This window comes from Felis catus, chromosome B4 (genome assembly GCF_018350175.1).
Source record: "Felis catus isolate Fca126 chromosome B4, F.catus_Fca126_mat1.0, whole genome shotgun sequence".
Classification (NCBI taxonomy): domain Eukaryota; kingdom Metazoa; phylum Chordata; class Mammalia; order Carnivora; family Felidae; genus Felis; species Felis catus.
Window position 1 is genome coordinate 142,100,912 of NC_058374.1, and position 18,417 is coordinate 142,119,328.

The following is an 18,417-nucleotide window of genomic DNA, read 5'->3' on the forward strand; positions in this document are numbered from 1 at the left end:
TCACAGTATATAATTCCATTTATATGAAATGTTCAGGATAGGTAAATCCATAGAATACAGCTTAGAATTTGCTAGGGGCTGAAGGGAGGGGGTCTGGGGGAGAAACTGCTTGATGAGCAAGGGGTTTTACTTTTGAGTGGTGGAAATATTTTAGAACTAGACAGAGGTGATAGTTGCACAGCATTGAAATTGTACTAAATGGGACTGCGTCGTTTACTTTAAAATGGTTAACTTTATGTTATATAAGTTTCACCTCAATAAATTATTTAAAAAAAGATCCAGGGGTGGTGTTCCCTGTATTAGTCAGGGTGGAATGAACTTTAAGCAGCAGGTGGGTCTGAGCATGTGAAGGTGGGTGGCCATGGGTGCTTCTGGCACCCTGCCTGAGCACTCCTCCCCTGGCTGCTTTAAGTGTTGATGGATAACCCTGCCCTTTTCTCCAGAGAACTGCCCTTTGCTGACTCGCAGCAGGAGCCACTTTGCTTTGGAGGCTAGGGGCCACCACCTGCACCCCCCTCCCTGTCCCACAATAGCTGACCTCCACAAGAAGCTCCTGGTCTCTAAGTGGGACCAACTCTGAGGCAGAGGAGACTGAAGCTGGCCTCCCACCCTCTCCTGCTCCCCTCACTTTGGAACCTGACTCCAAATGGTTACATAAAACCAATACTGATGGTGAATTCTATGGTCTTTGAATGATATCTCAATAAAGCCATTATGTTAAAAAGATACTTACGAGTCATTTACAGCACCAAAGGTTTTTTGTTTTGTTTTTGACATTCTTGAAGGCCCACCTCACCAGGGTAACACATTCCCCCAAATCCCAGGTCAAGTTACATCTTTTCAGTTGAAATTGTAAGAATTAGTAATTTAAAGGCAAATAAGGTTTGTTCTTGTTTCTTGTTCTTCCCAAATACACACTCATTCTTTTTAAAATGCTGAATTCCATTGAAATGGTCAGTAAAGTTGACCAGGGCTGCCCTCGCATGTCAGGTCAAGGCAACCTTCCTCCTAATCAGCTGATGATCACAAATTCTTTCTGTGGGTTTTTGCTCAGTGAAATCCAGACCCACAAGCATGCACATAACGTGTAATGTTTGTGTTAAGTCAAGCTTTACTATAAAAATGAAAGCAATGGAAACAATGCACAGGATGATCATACACACACCAGTGAGCCCCAAGTCCAGGAGAGAAGTGGGAAAGGCAGTAGGGCAGCCCTTCTCCCTGCCCCACAAAGCAGTGCCCAAATAGTCTCAAAAAACAAGGTGGGGGGGGGGGGGGCTACGGGAAGCTCTTCTAATCCAAATAGGTGAGCCATGGTATTAAGTGTCGTTAGACATGTCACCTGTTTCCCTGACTTTAATGGCCAACCTGTCCTGTGATCTAGACCTCAGTTTACCAGTGTGCTGGCAGTACCCAGGTACCCTGAGAAACATGTGGGATGAACAGCTGTCTGCTCAAAACCATTTCTAAAAAAAGTTGGTTGGGAGACGTAAGAGGAAAAAGAATGGAGCACCCCCCCCACCCCCCCCAAATCTGTAGAGGTGGGAATGGGATGGTAAGGTATTAGAAATAATTCCCTTGGTGGAAAGGCAATGAATAGGCCCTGAGGTCAGTTCTGGGAGAGAAAACACACCTGAATTTCCTTTTATTTGAGGGATACACAAAGCATGTTCCCTGAAGCTCTTCACTGCCCCCACACAACATAGGGAGGCTTCGGGTACTGATCTCTAACTCTGCTTGACGCTCTGCTTGGACTTCTCATACCTGTCGAGGGCGCTTGCTTGCGCAGACCCCATCCCTGTCCCTGAGTACGGGGGTGGGGGTGGCAACTGTGGAAAGGTCAGGTATCATGGGCCATGGAGGTGGGGGTGGGGGGGATGGGTGGGCTTGCAGGAGGTAGAGAGGGGGATGGCCTGCAAGAGTTTTTCAATTCAGAGCTGGAGGGTTGTTGAGGGGAGGGTATTCTGAAAGAACCCCCACCCCCCAAGTCCATGAAGAGAGGCTTCCTTCTCTCAGGAAGGGGAGAGGCTCTCAAGACTGCCACGCTGCACTTGGTCTGGCACATCTTCTTCCTTCTGCTCCAAATCAAAGTTCTGTGAACAAGGTTGCAGGTGAGGTCTGGCCCTGTACATGCCGAGCACAGCTCTGATAATTCTAGGGGCACATGCGTGATGGGCATGTGTTGCCTGAAAAGGCTGGGTTATGTTCCACATCCCTCTAAGGAGAAGCTGCTTTCCTTATCCCACCCCAAATTTTGGCCTGACCTACCTCAAGCTCCTGCAAAACCTCGTCCATGAAGTCCCGGGAGTTGTGTTTGTACGACACAGCTAATCGAATTGCATCATTGAAGAGCTGGGGGTGAGGTGGAGGTGGTGGAAGGAAGGAAAGAAGGAAGGAAGACATGGCCGTGGGTGCCAATGCCCTGTCTGTGTCATATGTCCACCCAATACTCTACCCCTAAAGTCGGCAAGGTCACCCCTCAATTCACCTTCTCCCCATCAATGTACTTTTTCTCGCCAAGCTCAGCCCATTACCTCCCTTACTGTCAATACAATGACCCATTCCTGTTCTATTGCTCTGGATTGCCCACTCATAGTCCCTGCAATACCTGTCCTCTCCACCGTCCCTGTGGCCAGCCCTTCTCTTTGCAGCTTCCCTGGTCCCTTCACCATTTGGCCTTCCCTAACCTCACTAGACTACCTCTGCAGTCCACCATTACCTTCACAACATTGGTACCATCAGCAGCTGAGACAAAGTACAGGGGAAGGGAGAACTTCCTGGCAAAATTGAAGCTCTTTTGGGTCATCTTTATGTCTGCTGTAGAGAGAAGGTAAAACACTGGCCTGTCTATCAAGCGACAAGGACAGGAATTGGCAGGACAGGTCACTGGAGGCCCCCATTCCAGAAAGTGGGGTAGGCAGGGGCAATCAGGGGACATGTCCTAGAAAGAGTTCATTTAAAGGGATTTGTGTCTCGGGGAGAGGGAAGATTGCCTCAGTTGGTATCTTTACTGGCAAGGGATTGATGGCAAGCAAACGAGGGAAGGAGGACAGATCACTGAAGGTTCACTGCCCCAGGAATGGAGGAAGAAATGTGTGGTGGTGGGTCCCCCACGGAATGCTGACACGCAGATGCAGGGATGGCCCCACCATCAATTTTATTGGCCACCACGATGCACGGGATCTCTGGCCTGAACTCCCGAAGCTCTGTGTACCAGGTGCTCAGGTTCTTGTAGGTGACTTTCCTCTGCACATCGAACACCTGCAATGAACACAGGAGGGGAGAGAGCTCAGGTTGTCGGTGTCTGCACCCCACCCACACGTGATGTGCACATGCAGGCAAGCGGCCCTGTGAAGAAAGGCTGCACTTGTTCCCGCCCCTCTAAGGGAAGTCCTCAGAGCCTCAGATCCAAAAGTGGTTTTTAAAATGTTTATTCCAGGGATGCTTGCGTGGCTCAGTTGGTTGAATGTCTGACTCTTGATTTCAGCTCAGGTCGTGATCCCAGGTTCATGGGACTCAGCCCTTCGTTGGGCTCCGTGCTAAGTGTGGAGCCTGCTAAGAAGTCTCTCTCCCCCTCTGTCCCTCTCTCCCGCACTCTCTAAAAATAAAATAAATCTTAAAAAAAAAAAGTTTATTCCTTCTCTGTTGTCACCTAATTCCGTTTACCTATTTTAACCAAGTTGTACCATTGTACTAATCAATAGTCTGTTACAAATTGTAAATTTTTGCTTTTTCTCCCCCTTAGTCTATTCTTATTTTTATTGCTTAAACTTTGTCTTAAAATTTCTTTGTGATAATTTTAAATGCTTGTAGAACTCCCCTTTAGTTACTATTGATGTACTTTTAATTTTAAACTTTTGTTTAATCTCGTATTCATTTTGTATTTTAAACTTCCTAAAAGTAGTTTCTATCCATCATCATCATCATCATCATCATCATCATCATCAGGCAGCCGGCATCTTTCCTGCTTTGGCGGAGGGGGTAGGTGTGTCTTCGCGGCCGCCAGGCTCTGGCTGCAGAGGGCTGCGCTGGCTCTGGGAATCGCAGTGGTGCTTGTTGCTGCAGATCCTGGGCCTGATGCTGGGAAGGTCGTCCAAGCGTTCTTGTTGTCGGTAGTGGTCCACACGCAGGAGGCAGTGGGTGTTCACTGGCCAGGTCTCCACTTCACGACCACCACTAACCACCACTAACCCCTGCTGGGCCGCAGGCTCCTCCTCACAGTCTTGGGGAGAATCAGCCAGTTGTAGCGGAAGGAGCTGCGAGCCCTCAAGTGACGGGGCCGGTGCTGTGTGTCCGCTTGTCCCTCTGGATCAGGAAGCTGGAGCAGTTCCACACGACCATCCGTTGTAGGTGGCCGGAGATGGAAAGACTATCTTTTATTATTTTGTAGCTTGTAATTTGATTACCAGTTTACAAGTTATAGTTTTTTACCTATTTTATTTAAAAAAAAATTTTTTTTTTAACATTTATTTATTTTTGAGACAGCATGAACGGGGGAGGGGCAGAGAGAGAGGGAGACACAGAATCGGAAGCAGGCTCCAGGCTCTGGGCCATCAGCCTAGAGTCTGACGCGGGGCTCGAACTCACGGACCGCCTGATCGTGACCTGAGCTGAAGTCGGACGCTCAACCGACTGAGCCACCCAGGCGCCCCTACCTATTTTAAAATATTAGCAATAAACATGAACACTGCAGACTGGCTCAAAGGACAGGGGAGGCCAGAAGTCCTGAGACGCTTCAAGTTGCTGCTGCAGGGATGGAGTCCCTCCAACCCTCGTGGGAGCTCCTCAAAGGCCATCCTCCAGGATGGACTCAAAGGCCCCGGCACGCAGTAGATAGAGCTGGACAACCCTGGAACCTGATGGAATGGCTGCTCTTACTTCCAAACCACCCAGTCCTGCATGGGACCAAATGGATCTCACCCGGGGCCAGGGGCTTGCTCTGCATGGCAGTGGGCATGGGTCCCCACCCTGGAGGCAGCAGGAGGTCCCCCGGAGGTTCTTCCGTGGTACCCACGGGCCCCATTTCAACAAATGACCATGCTGTCTTGAATTTAAATGACACGTGTAATGAGTCTTCTGCAATCGGCTTCACATCAGGCTGCCTCCCATGATCACTGTCAATCACCTTTCATCCAGGTCTGGTTTCCTGAGCTGCCTCTCCTTGTTTTGAGAGCTGAGGAGGAGCTGGCTGGGACGAGGAGCAACCCCATCAAGACTTCAAGGTGGTTCAAGGTGGAGGGTGGAAGCCCAGCTCCCTCTGGGACTAGCAGATCCCCAGGTGCTCATCACCAGGTGAGTGCTTTCTACCTGCCTGGCCCCATGCAGCAGGCACCGGCAGATACAGGCATGCAGGAATGCTGGCAGGACAGACATCCCCAGGTTTCAGAAGACAGTCCAAATGGAGCCAATGGAGAGGGGTCAGAGGCAGGAGGAGTACACTCCCAGAGAGAAAACGGAGGTGGGCTCAAAGCCCCAAATGCCAGAGCAGAATCAAAACAAATGGCTGGGCCTTGCCCTCCCAGTTCTCCAAGGTCAAAGATGTTGACTATGTGAGCCTCCAGGTGAGACTGCTGGCCTGCACTGCCCCCATCTGCCTTTCCCAGTCACCTCCTTGTTCTGTCCCCTTAGAGATACTACCTAGTATTACAATTTGGAAAATTTCAAGAGATTTTGTGTTACGGGATAGTGGAACCTGTGAATGGAGCCAGGACTCTGGGCAGGAGGCCCTAGAGACACAGCCTTGCACAGCTCTCCTGTGCTTCCCTAGCCCTCCCTCAGGCCCTCTTATGGCACTGTTTATCCTGTGGCTCTGGGGGGACCTCTGAAGACTGTGTTCTGGACAGCACAGAGGAAAGGGGCCACTTGGGAGCAACACCAGCTGGCAGTCAAGGGGGCCTCGAGAGCCTATCCGAGTAGGTGGCTCCACCAGGAAAGGATTGTATTTGCCTTAGATGGCATGCCTGATGCTGAGGCCCTGGGTGTGTTCCTCCCCCTGGACGGGGGTTCCTCATCCGGACCCACTTGAAGCGAAGCTCACCTGGGCCTGCTCACACTCAGAACCTCTGGAAGCACATGTAGTTTGAAACCTCCCCAGGCTTCCCTGTTCCTCTCCCCCAGCACCCGGCCTTGGTGAGGAGGGCTCAGCACTGCCGGGTCACCCCTCAAGCTTGCCCAGAGGGCAGCCTGTCCACTGCCCGGCTGGTTTCATACCATGATGCAGGCGTGGGCCTTGTGGTAGTAGGAGGCATGCATGCTCTGGAACCGCTCCTGGCCGGCTGTGTCCCAAAAGTCTGCAACATGAACACAGCTCTGACTGCCTCATGGGGCCGGAGGGCAGAGAGACCCGAACACACTGAGCATCTCTGTGCAGATCTCTGTGTGCAGAAACAGAACCTGCAGGGAGGACAGGGAGGAACGAAGACCACACAGCGCGCATGTGTGCGTCATCAGGACACAACGCACCTGGGTGTGCCGTGGGAGGTGTGTGTATGGGGGTGCATGGGGGTGGGTGAGAAGAAGACACATGGGCAGGCCAGGAGGAAGGAGAACGCAGGCAGGAAGTCCCAAAAGGGAGAAGGCAGGTGTCCCTGTTCTCCCACCCACAAGATGCAGGACCTTCCGAGGTCAAAACCAGGCTGATTTTCCACGTGTGTTGACCACAGATGGCAGACACAGTCAGGCAGGGTGCATGGCCTAACCAAGCAGAAGGCTATGACCCCACAATCTTAAAAGCTTTTGTGGAAGATGATATTCAGACCACAACTGTTATTTCTTTATGCTGGTTAAATTAGAATACCAGGTCAGAGAGCTGGAACGGAGGTCTTGAGTGCCTCCTCCCACCCTCCCTAGGCTCCTCTCACGGTCCTTCCTACCACCCTTAGTCTCTGCTGGGGGTCTCATTTGCTCCCTGCCTGACTCTCTCCCAGGGACTTCCATCCCCTCCCCTTTCCTCGCCCTTGAGAGTCTATGGCTCGGCCTTGTGCTGCTCACCCACAAGGACAGTCTTGCCGTCCACCGTGGCCGTGTGCTTGTACAGGGTCAGGGCATACGTGGACAGCTGTTGCGGCTGACTGCATTCAGGTTAAGGAAAAGAGATGAACGAAAAGGAAGGCAAGGAAGGTGCTTGGGGGGGAGGCACTGGTGTGACGAAACTGGCCCTCTCCTTTTCTTTTTGGAGTTCTTTAGATTTTAAGCTGAATGAATGTGGCAGACAGGATCACTTTCCAGTATCACTGGCACAAACTCCATGCAAAGGCGAAGGGCAGGAGAGGCTGGGAGACATCCCGGCCATCTAAGTACCAGGGACAGCATGGAATGGAATTTTACAAGAGAAGCCATCATAAACAGCATCATGTACTTGGAAAATGCAACCATGGGGGCCCCAGCCTCTTCGTGGACAGGGCTCTTGCAGGCTAGAGAGGAAACCCAGCCTTAGGCAGCAACATGACCATTCCAGGGAAAATTAGTCTCTACAAGCTAGACAGCTGACAAGCTGTTTGTGAACTGCCTGTACATGAAACCCCAACAAAAAGCCTGGGGAATTACTTCCTGAAGCTGCAAGATGCAGGGTGGTCAAACCAGGAAAGCTGGGATGATGCAGGGGCAGCTGCAAAGAAGCACTTGGTGGAAGGTGAAGCAAGATATACTCAGGCTCCACCTTGGGGGTCAAGGCCCAGGGCAGGAAGCAGGACACTCCAGGGCTCTTTTCTGCCACAGTTCTTAGTAGATTGACGTGGGAAGCTTTTTAAAACCATCCCAGTTGCCAGGGAGTGTCTCACTCCAAGCCTAGACCTCGTGACAATCCATAGGAGGAGGGAGCAGTTCCTGTTTTACAAAGTTCATTCATACCAGAGAATTTTAAAGCATTAGCCCAAGCTTTGAGGTCAGAGAGGTTAAGTGACTTGCCTGAGGCCAGAGCTACTAAGGAGGAGGAGGTGGGGTTTGAATCCAGGCACGTGACCAGGTACTGTTAGCCATTCTATTGTCTTTCTGATGTAAAGCGAATGTAAATAGGACACTGGTGAGAACAGTCGTGAAGGAAACCTATGCATTCACTCACCTAGCCCTCCTCCCCAGAGCAAAGGGGTGAACGGTGAGGTTGAGTTGGCATGAGGGGAGAAGGGCCCCAGGAACAAGGAGCACTTCAAACTTTGAAGGATACAATCCATCCATGAGAAACCTCTCCATAAGTCTGTAAGGACAGTGTGCAAGGTGATCAGGGTACATCCTTCAACCTTCCTCCTCCTTGCCCCGCGTCATAACCCCTGTCCAGGCTGACAAGCTGGGGACATTCATTCCACAGCCACACAGTTTCCTTTTAGGACAATGCCCAGGAACTGCCCCCCAACCCTCTTCTTGACTCCCCTTAAGTGCCCGGCATCCCTTAGTTGTAACACCGATCCAGCACCCACAGCTGCTTTGCCGGAGGGCAGGGACCCCACCTTCCTTCTTTTGGAGCACCACAACAGCTGGTAACCTATATTAGTTGAAGGGATAAAGACCGATCTTTGGAGCTCTGCCATATGTCTACACTGGAGAAGTCTGTGTGAACCATGAACTCAATAAATCTAAAAGTGAGTTCGTTTAACCCACTCATCCTGTCCTTGTTCCTGAATTATCTAGTTAGTGGCATCACCCCATTCTCTAAGTCTGGAACCTGGAATCAGCATTACTAGCCCCTCATAACAAAACAGGCTACATTACCACAAGTTCATATAACAGTCCATGCGAGGCTCTCAGACCCACTGTTCCTGCCTCTGCACACTACTGACAAACACCATGATCCCTGCTTTATGCCTAGGAAACTGACACCAGGCAGACTGTGCCCTCTGCCCAAGAGCCATTCCCCTAATATTCTGGAGGTCCTCCAGGGCTTTGCTCAAATGTCACCTGAGCAGTGGGACCTTCCCTGGTGATCTTACTTGTGATAGGCAAGTTCTATCTTACCTTGTACTCTGTCTTACCCTGTAGGTAATACCAACAGAAACACTCAGTATTTTACTTATTGACAGTTTACCTCTCTCGACTAGAATGGGAGGCCACGAAAGCAATTTTAGTTTATTGCTGCACAGCCAGTGCCTAGGACAAAAAACATTTAGACTATGACTAGCATGCAAACACCACAGGAAAAACTGTAGCCTCAGTGGGGAGCTTAGATTTCCACCCTTGGGGGGTACCTCAACAACATTACCAAGCTGTCCTAATAGGGAGCTGGAACTTTCTTCTCTACCATATGGCAATGAGACACCCTCCCGCTGCCGCCACCCCACAGTGCCAGTGGAGACCACAGGTGCTGCCTCCCCCCTTCTTCTACTGAAGCAATGCTGCAGGAAGCCAGCTAAAACAGAAGGTTCAAATAAGATTCAGAGTCTCATAACATGATCTTCAAAATATCCAAGTTTCTTCCAAAAATCATTCATCATATTAAGAATCAAGGAAGATCTCAAAGTGAATGAAAAAAGATAATCAATAAATGCCAACACTGTGCTGATACAGATGTTCAAATTATTTGTCAAAGTTTTTAAAGTAGCTGTCATAAATGAGCAACTATAGATGTGCTTGAAATAAATGAAAATACAGAAAGCTTCAATAATGGGCCAATTCCTAAAAGCACAAACAAGCAAAACTAACCTAGTAAGAAAGAGATCATTTGAATAGCTCTGTCACTATAAATCTCTAGGCCCAGATGGTTTCAGGGTAGAATTCTGCCAAACACTGTAAGAATTAATATCAATTTTGCACAATCTCTTCCAGAGAACAGAAGAAGAGGGAATTCATTTTATGGAGTCACTTTATCCTGATATCAAAATCAGTCAAAGACAGTACAGGAAGAGAAAAACAACCCTACAGACCAATATCTTCCATGAATATAGCATCAACAAATTATTAACAGAATTCAGGAACATACAAAAGAAGTTATACACCATGACCAAGTATGATGCATTTCAGGCGTGCAAGACTAGTTCGATGTCTGAAAATCAATGAATGCGATCTAACATATCAACTGCCTAAAGAAGAAAATCACAGGATCATATTGACTGATGGAGAAAATGCATCTGCAAAACTCAACATCCATTCTCGATAAAAAAAAAATAAAATAAGAATCGAGGGGAATTAGTATGTTGAAAAGTACAAAATACTGATGAAAAAAATTAAAGATCTGAATAAATGGAGAGACATACTATGTTTATGGATTGGAAAACTCAATAAAAAAACGATGTCAATTCTCCTAAAATTGATATACAGGCTTAACGCAATGCCTATTAAAATTCTAGCAAGATGTTTTATAGGTATCGTCAAGATTGCATACAACTTATGTAGGCAGGCAAAGGAATTAGAAAAGCTGAAACAAATGTGAATAAGAATAAAATGGGAAGAATCAGTCTACCCAATTTTAAGACTTACTATAGCTACTGTAAGCAAGATGTGTGGTACTGGCAGCGGGACAGACACACAGACTAATGGAATACAAGAAAGAACCCAGAAATAGTCTCACAGAAGTAAAGCCAACTGGTTTTTCACAAAAGTGCAGAAGGCAATGGAGGAATGACAGTCTTTCAACAAATGATGGGCCAAATGAGTATCTACAAAGGAAAAAATAAACCTTTACCCCAAACCCTCATACCTTAAACAAAAGTTAATTCAAAATTGACCACAGATAGGGGCGCCTGGGTGGCTCAGTCGGTTAAGCGTCCGACTTCGGCTCAGGTCACGATCTCACGGTCCGTGAGTTCGAGCCCCGCGTCGGGCTCTGGGCTGATGGCTCAGAGCCTGGAGCCTGCTTCTGATTCTGTGTCTCCCTCTCTCTCTGCCCCTCCCCCCATTCATGTTCTGTCTCAAAAATAAAAAAAATAAACGTTAAAAAAAAATTAAACGAAATTGATCACAGACTTAAACGTAAATGTAAAAATACAAAGCTTTTACAAGAAAACACAGGAAAAAGATCTTTGGGACCCAGGGCTTGGTAGAGATCAAAGTCCATGACTTCAGTAACATCAAAAGCATGATCCATAAAAGAAACAAATGGACTTCATGAAAAGTAGAACCTTCTGCTCTATGAAATAGCTTGTTACAAGACAGGGGAAGACAAGCTCTCAACAGGAGAAAATGTTTGCAAAGAGCACATCCAGCAAAGACCAGTACCTGGAAAAATAATAGCCAAAACTCTACAATGAAAAAAACTCTCAATTAGAAAACGAGCAGAAGGCATGAAGAGACACGTAACCAAAGAGGAGATGTTCTACATCACCAGGCATTAGGGACATGGAGAGTAAGACCATGCTGAGCTATCACTACATGCCTGCCACGATGGCTAAGATAAAAATTAGCAATAACACTAAATGTTGGCAAGGATGCAGAAAAAACTGCATCTTTCACACATTACTGGTGGGAAAACAGACATTTTGGAAAATAATTTTATTTCTTTTTTTAAAACATTTATTTATTTAAATTCAAGTTAGTTAACACACAGTGTAGCACTGGCTTCAGGAGTAGAACCCAGTGATTCATCTCTTACATATGACACCCAGGGCTCATCCCAACAAGTACCCTCCTTAATGCCCATCACCCATCTAGCCCATCCCCCACCCACTTCCCCTCCAGCAACCCTCAGTTTGTTCTCTGTATTTAAGAGTCTCCTATGGCTTGCTTCCCTCTGTGTTTTTATCTTATTTTTCCTTCCCTTCCCCTATGTTCATCTGTTGTTTCTTAAATTCCACATGAGTGAAATCATATGGTATCTTTCTCTGACTTATTTTGCTTAGCATAGTACCCTTTAGTTCTATCCACGTTGCTGCAAATGGCAAGACTTCATTCTTTTTGAATGAAATTCTTTTAGTCTTCTTTTAGTATTCCATTGTATATATACATACCACATCTTCTTTACCCATTCCTCAGTCAATGGACATTTGGGCTCTGTCCATAAGGTGGCTGTTGTCGATAGCACTGCTGTAAACATTGAGGTGCATGTGCCCCTTCAAATCAGCATTTTTGTATTCTTTGAATAAATACCTTGTAGTTTCTTAACAAATCAAACATATACTCACTGTATGGTCTAGCCATGAAATGAAATAAAAACTTACATTCGTGCCAAAACCCACACATGTGTTCACAGCAACTTCATGTGTACTAGCCAAGACCCAGAATTAACTGAAATGTCACTTAACAGGTGACTGGAAAAGTCTGGAAAACCACACCGTGGCCATCTACCATGAAATACTATTCAGCAACAAAAAGGAGCACACTATTCATAGTGCAACAACTTGGATGGGTTGTAAGGATATTATGCTGAGTGAAAAAGGTCACAGGTTGTATAATTCCATTTACACAACATAGCCAAAATGACATGATTATAGAGATGGAGAATCAATTGGTGGTTACAGGGGTTAGGGGTGGTGGAAAGTGAGGTGGGGTGGGTGTGACTATAAATGGGTAGAATGACCAAAGTTTTGTATCTTAATTCCATTGATAGTTGCATAAATCTGCACATGTGATAAAATGACACAGAATTATACATGCATCAAACCAATGCCAATTTTCTGATTTTGATAATGTTCTACAGTAACTTAAGATATTATCATTGAGGAAGCTGGGTGAAGGGTGCACAGGCCCTCTCTGTACACTCTGTGCAACATCCTGTGAATCTGTATTATTTCAAAATGAAAAGAGAAAAAAAAAAGCAAAACAGAGAGGGACAAAAACCACAAGAGACCCTTAAATACAGAGAACTGAGGGTTGCTGGAGGGGAGGTGGGCGGGGGATGGGCCAGATGGGTGATGGGCATGAGAGAGGACACTTGTTGGGATGAACACTGGGTGTTATATATGTAAGTGATGAATCACTGGGTTCTACTCCTGAAACCATTATTACACTGTATGTTAACTAACTTGGATTTAAATTTAAAAAAGAGGCAAACAAAAACCACAGGTTGGGAGATGTCTGCAATGCTAGTAACTGACAAGCATGAATACACAGAAAATATGAACAGCTCTGATACGCAAGTGAGAGAGCACACAGACAGCCTGTGCACTAAGAATACAAACAGGTGAATAGCTAATGAACATATAAAAAGATGCTCAGTGTTTTAATAATTTAATAACTTTAATGCAAATTAAAATGAAGTAGCTTTCACATCCCTTCAGACGCACAATTCAGAAAGTCACATGACACTGAATGTTGGGGATTTTGTACTGTGCTGGCAGCAGCATAAATTTGATATAACTATTTTGGAGAGCAATTTGGATATCTCAATGTTTGAGGTAATCTTGAAACTAGGCCATTTCACCCCAGGCCTAAGTGTGTGCCCAAGATGGTAGGCACAAAAATATTCACGGCAGTATTGTATTTAATATCATAAAAATGATAACATTGGAAATGTTCTTCAACAGAAGAGTAGACAATTTTAGTACAAACTAGTTAAAAACAAATTTACTAAGTTGCTCACCACTTAGCAGATACTATGGTAGGTGTCATGACATAACACTGAACAAAACAGATGAAGATCCCTGTCAAGACAGACAATAAGTAAGCCCTTAAAATACATGCAACCACATGTGCGGTCATTGCATTTAGGACAAAGGCATCGCTATAGTTGAGTGGGGTTAACCGTTTCATCAATTAAGCAAGTGGGAGCAATTGAGTATCTGTACCGGGAAGAGATGAACCTTGAGGCCGTTAATGAAATGGGGAAGTAGGAGGTTCTAGGGGGATCAACCCCCACCTGAAATACCCAGTAAACTGGAAAAGATGATCAGAACGAACCAATTCAGAACTCCGGAACCTGAGTGGACACACAGAAGCAGGACAGCACTAGGTGGCAACAGAGTGCTGATCCCCGTAGAAGGGCAACGTGTGTCAACCAGCGGCAGCTGCCCATCCCTCAGGCCTGCCGCACCAACTTGGTGAGCTGTGCTCCAAGGTTCTGGCTACGGTCTGGGGTGCCGGAGAGATACTGCCCTCAATAAGTCTGGGTCACATGTTTTGCTCAATTAGGTCTCAGCTCTCTCAGGCTTCAGGTTTCTCGTGCTGGTGTATATTGGAGATTTCAAGGGCTAGGAAGATCTTAGTTTTTCTTTCTATTTTTGGAGCCAGAAGTTTAAGGAAATCTTTGTCAGGTCACTATCTGACCACAGATAATAGAACAGAAACATCAGTGACCACACACAAGGAATACACACTTTGTGAAAATAGTCTGGAAAAATTACAAATAGACAACTCTAGCCCCAAACAAGGGGAAATCAGCAATGCCTGAAGAGTGGGAGAATCTGATTTTTAAAGTTGTCACATTAAAACACTCAGACTGTCTAATTCTCATCAAAACAACTCCAAAGCTTACAAAGAAATGAGAAGATATGACCCATTCTCATGAAAATAAGAATCTGACAGAATCAACTCCAAAAGAAATGCAAACATTGGAATTACTCATCAATTATCAAAATTGAGTATCTTAAATATGCTCAAAGGGCTAAGGGAATTCATGGACAAAGAATTAAAGAAATCAGGAAATGATACATGAATAAAATGAGAATATTAATAAAGAGATAAAAATTATGAAAAGGAACCCAACAAAACTTCTGGAGCACAAAAGCACGTTAATTACAATGAAAACAAAACAAAACAAAATAACCTCACTACAGGGTTTCAACAACATATTTAAGCAGGCAGAAGACAGGGTCAGCAAACTTGAAGATAAGGTGCTTGAAATTATCCAGTTGGAGAAGCAGAAGAAAGAAAGAATAAAAATGAGCAGGGCCTAAGGAACGTGTGGGACAACACAAAACAAACTAACATATGCATCGTAAAGAAAAGAGAGATCTGAAGAAACAATGGCTAAAAACTTCCTAAACTTGACACGAGACACGAACACACCCCCCCAGAAAGCTTCACACGTTCCAAGCACGATAAACCCGGAGATCCACATTGAGACACATCATAGGCAAACTGTTGAACCCTAAAGACAAAATCCTCAATAAGACAAACAGCCCCTTTCTCATCAGACACCACTGAAGTCAGAAGGCAGTGGGATGACATATTTAAAAGGTCCTGAAAGAAAAAAGCTGTCAACCAGGATTTCTATATCCCGAAAACTATCCCTCAAGAATTAAGAAGTTAAGACATTCCCAGATAAAGATAAGCTGACGAAGCTCATTACCAGTGAACTTGCCCTACAAGAAATGCTAAAGTGAGTCTCTTTTAGGTTAACACAAAAGGGCACTAGATGGTAATTGGAAGTTGTATGAAGAAGTAAAGATCTTCAGTAAATGTAGCTATGTAGGTAAATATAAAAGCCAGTATTCTTGTACTTTTGGTTTGCAACTCCCCTTTTTCCTATATGATTTAAAAGGCAAATACAGGGGTACTGGGTGACTCAGTCGGTTAAGCGTCCGATTTCAGCTCAGGTCATGATCTCAAGGTTCGTGAGTTTGAGCCCCGTATCAGGCTCTGTGCTGACAGCTCACAGCCCGGAGCCTGCTTCTGATTCTGTGTCTCCCTCCCTCTCTCTGCCTCTCCCCGGCTTGTGCTCTGTTTCTGTCTCTCTCAAAAATAAATAAACATTAAAAAATTTTTTAAAGGCAAATACATAAAACAATAACTATAAATCTAAGTTAACGAGCACTGAACATATAAAGATGCAGTCTGTAACAAACCAATACGAAGGTCTGGGATGGAGACATCTAGGAACAGAGTGTTGGTGTACCACTGATACAAACTGGTAATATTTAAATAGGTTGTTATAAGTTTAAGATATTAATTGTAGTCTTCAGGGAAACCACTAAGAAACAATTAAAGAATTATACAAAAAAAGGGAAAAGAGAATCAAAATAGCACACTGCAAAAAAAAATCAATAAAAAAAATATTAAAGTAATTGAGGAAAACAACCAAAAGACACAGAAAACAAACAGCTAAATGGCAGAAATAAGTCCTTCTTCACCAGTAATTGCTTCAATTACTGTTGTTTCAAATGTCCATGGATAAAGCTCTCCAATTAAGAGTGAGAATACTGGCAGAATACATGAAAATAGCTGATCCACGCATGTACTATGTGTAAGAGACTCACTTTAGACCCAAAGTCACAAAAAGGTTGAAAACAAAAGATGAAGATAATCCATTCAAATAGTATCTAAAAAGGAGCTGGGACAGCTGTACTAGAGTCAGACAAAATAAACTTTCAGTCACAAGTTACGAAACAAAGAAGGATATTACACATTGATAAAAGTTTTTTTAATCTACCAAGGAAATATAAAAGTTATAAACATATATGCACCTAAAAACAGAGTCCCCAAATACAGGGAGCAAACACTGATAAAAGTAAAGGGAGCTGTAGCTAGCTGCACGAGAATATACTAAGATCTCAAACCCCACTGTCAGCAATGGGGAGAATGGCTGAGGCAGAACCACAAGGAAACCAAGGACTTGAAGAATAGCACACACCAGTCAGACCTAACACACATACAGAGCACACTACACCTAACAGCAGCAGCACGTCTCTCAAGTGAACATAGGTGATAACATAAAACAAGTCTTAATAAAATTAAAAAGATTGAGATCATAGGAAGCATCTTTTCCAACAGAATGGAAGGATACCAAAAATAATAGCAGGAGGAAAACCAGAAAATTCACAACTATGTGGAAATTAAACAACACAGTATTAAACAAGCAAAAGGTCTAAGAAGAAATCATAAGGACAATTAGAAAATGTCTTGAGACTTGGGGTGCCTGGGTAGCTCAGCCAGTTAAGTGTCTGACTTTGGCTCAGGTCATGACAGTGTCTGACTCATGTCTGTGAGTTCTGTGCTGACAGCTCAGAGGCCTGGAGCCTTCTTCTGATTCTGTGTCTTCTTCTCTCTCTGCTCCTCCCCCACTCACGCTCTGTCTGTCTCTCTCTCAAAAATAAATAAACATTAAAAAAAAAAAAAAGAAAATGTCTTGAGATGAATGAAAATGAAACACAGCAAACCAAAAGTTAAGGATGAAGCCAAAGATGTGCCAAGAGCAAAATTTATACCCGTTCAGCACATACCTTAAAAATGAACGAAGATCTCAAATCAATGACAAACTACACCTTAAAACACTAGACACAAAGGAGCAAACTAAACACAAGCTCATGAGAGGAAGGTAGTAGCAAAGATTTCAGTGAAGATAAACAAAATAGAGACTCAAAAGACAATGGAGAAACCCCTAAAACAATAATTAGGTCTTTGACAAGATCAACAAAATCAATAAACCTTTAGCTGGGCCAAGGAAAGAGAGAGAAGGCAAAATCTGATCAAAATCAGAACTGGGGACACTAACATCAATTTTACAGAAACAAAAAACATGATAAGAGAATCCCATGGCGACGCCTGGGTGACTCAGTCGCTTAAGTGTTGGACTCTTGACCTTGGCTTAGGTCATGATCTCATGGTTTGTGGGTTCGAGCCCCATGTTGGGCTATGTGCTGACGGCATGAAGCCTGCTTGGGATTGTCTCCCCCCAACTCTCTCTTTCTTGCCTCCCCTGCTTGCGGGCTCTGCCTCTCAAAATAAATAAACTTAAAAAGAAAAAAAAAGAGACTACCATGAATAACTGTATGCCAACAAACTGGATACTCTAGAGGAAATGCACAAATTTCTAGAAATATGCAAACTACCAAACTGATATAAGAAGAAACAGACAATCTGAATGGACTATACCAAGTAAGCAGTATCCAAAAATCTCCCATAAAGAAAAGGCCAAGACTGGATAGCTTCACTGGTGAATTCTACCAAGCACTTAATGAATTAACACCAATCCTTCTCAAACTTGTCCAAAAAATTGAAGAGGAGGGGCATTTCCTAATTCTTTCTAGGAGGCCAACATTACCCTGATTCCAAAACCAGACAATGACATACAAGAAAAACAAACAGTATCTTTAAACATAGATGTAAAAATCTTCAACACAGCAATAGCAACCAAATTAATATTAAAAGGATCATATATCGTGCTTGCTTCAGCAGCACATATACTAAAAAAAGGATCATATACTGTGACCAGGGGAGATTTCTCTTGGAATTTACGGGTGGCTCAATGTAGGAAAAAACACACCATATTAACAGACTGAAGGAAAAATCCTACCTATTCTCAATAAATGCATAAAAAGCATTTGCCAAAATTGATACCATTTCATGACAAAAACACTAAATTACTAGCAATAGAAGGTATTTCCTCAACAGGATAAAGGCCATACACGAAAAGACTGTAATAAATATCATACTTAATTGTGAAGGACTAAAAGCTTTTCCTCTAAGATCAGAAACAGGAGAAGGATCTGACTTTTGCCATTTCCATTCAACACAGCCGTAGAAGTTCCAGTCCAAGCGCTATGGGGAGAAGACAGCCATTCTGAGCTGCTGCTCAGGCATCTGACAAGCAGGACAAGGCTGCTCACACTGAGTCTCGAA

The 18,417-nt window shown here is 44.6% G+C and overlaps 1 protein-coding gene across 3 annotated transcripts in view; it reads right to left on the reverse strand.

Annotated features, from left to right (window-relative positions):
* Positions 1–18,417, reverse strand: part of RABL2B (RAB, member of RAS oncogene family like 2B) — a 23,661-nt gene continuing 5,244 nt past the window's right edge. Inside the window, exons 3-9 of one of the 3 annotated variants that reach the window (XM_045062595.1) lie at positions 8,162–8,191; positions 6,991–7,070; positions 6,211–6,290; positions 3,150–3,261; positions 2,720–2,814; positions 2,269–2,352; positions 1–2,093 (exon numbers count right to left, since the gene is read on the reverse strand). In XM_045062595.1, the coding sequence (XP_044918530.1) occupies positions 2,013–2,093; positions 2,269–2,352; positions 2,720–2,814; positions 3,150–3,261; positions 6,211–6,290; positions 6,991–7,070; positions 8,162–8,191 (562 nt within the window). In that variant the 3' untranslated portion in view covers positions 1–2,012. Of the gene's footprint in view, positions 2,094–2,268; positions 2,353–2,719; positions 2,818–3,149; positions 3,262–6,210; positions 6,291–6,990; positions 7,071–8,059; positions 8,192–9,016; positions 9,079–18,417 lie in introns of all 3 variants that reach the window. The other 2 variants (XM_045062593.1, XM_045062594.1) reach the window with 2 other exon arrangements.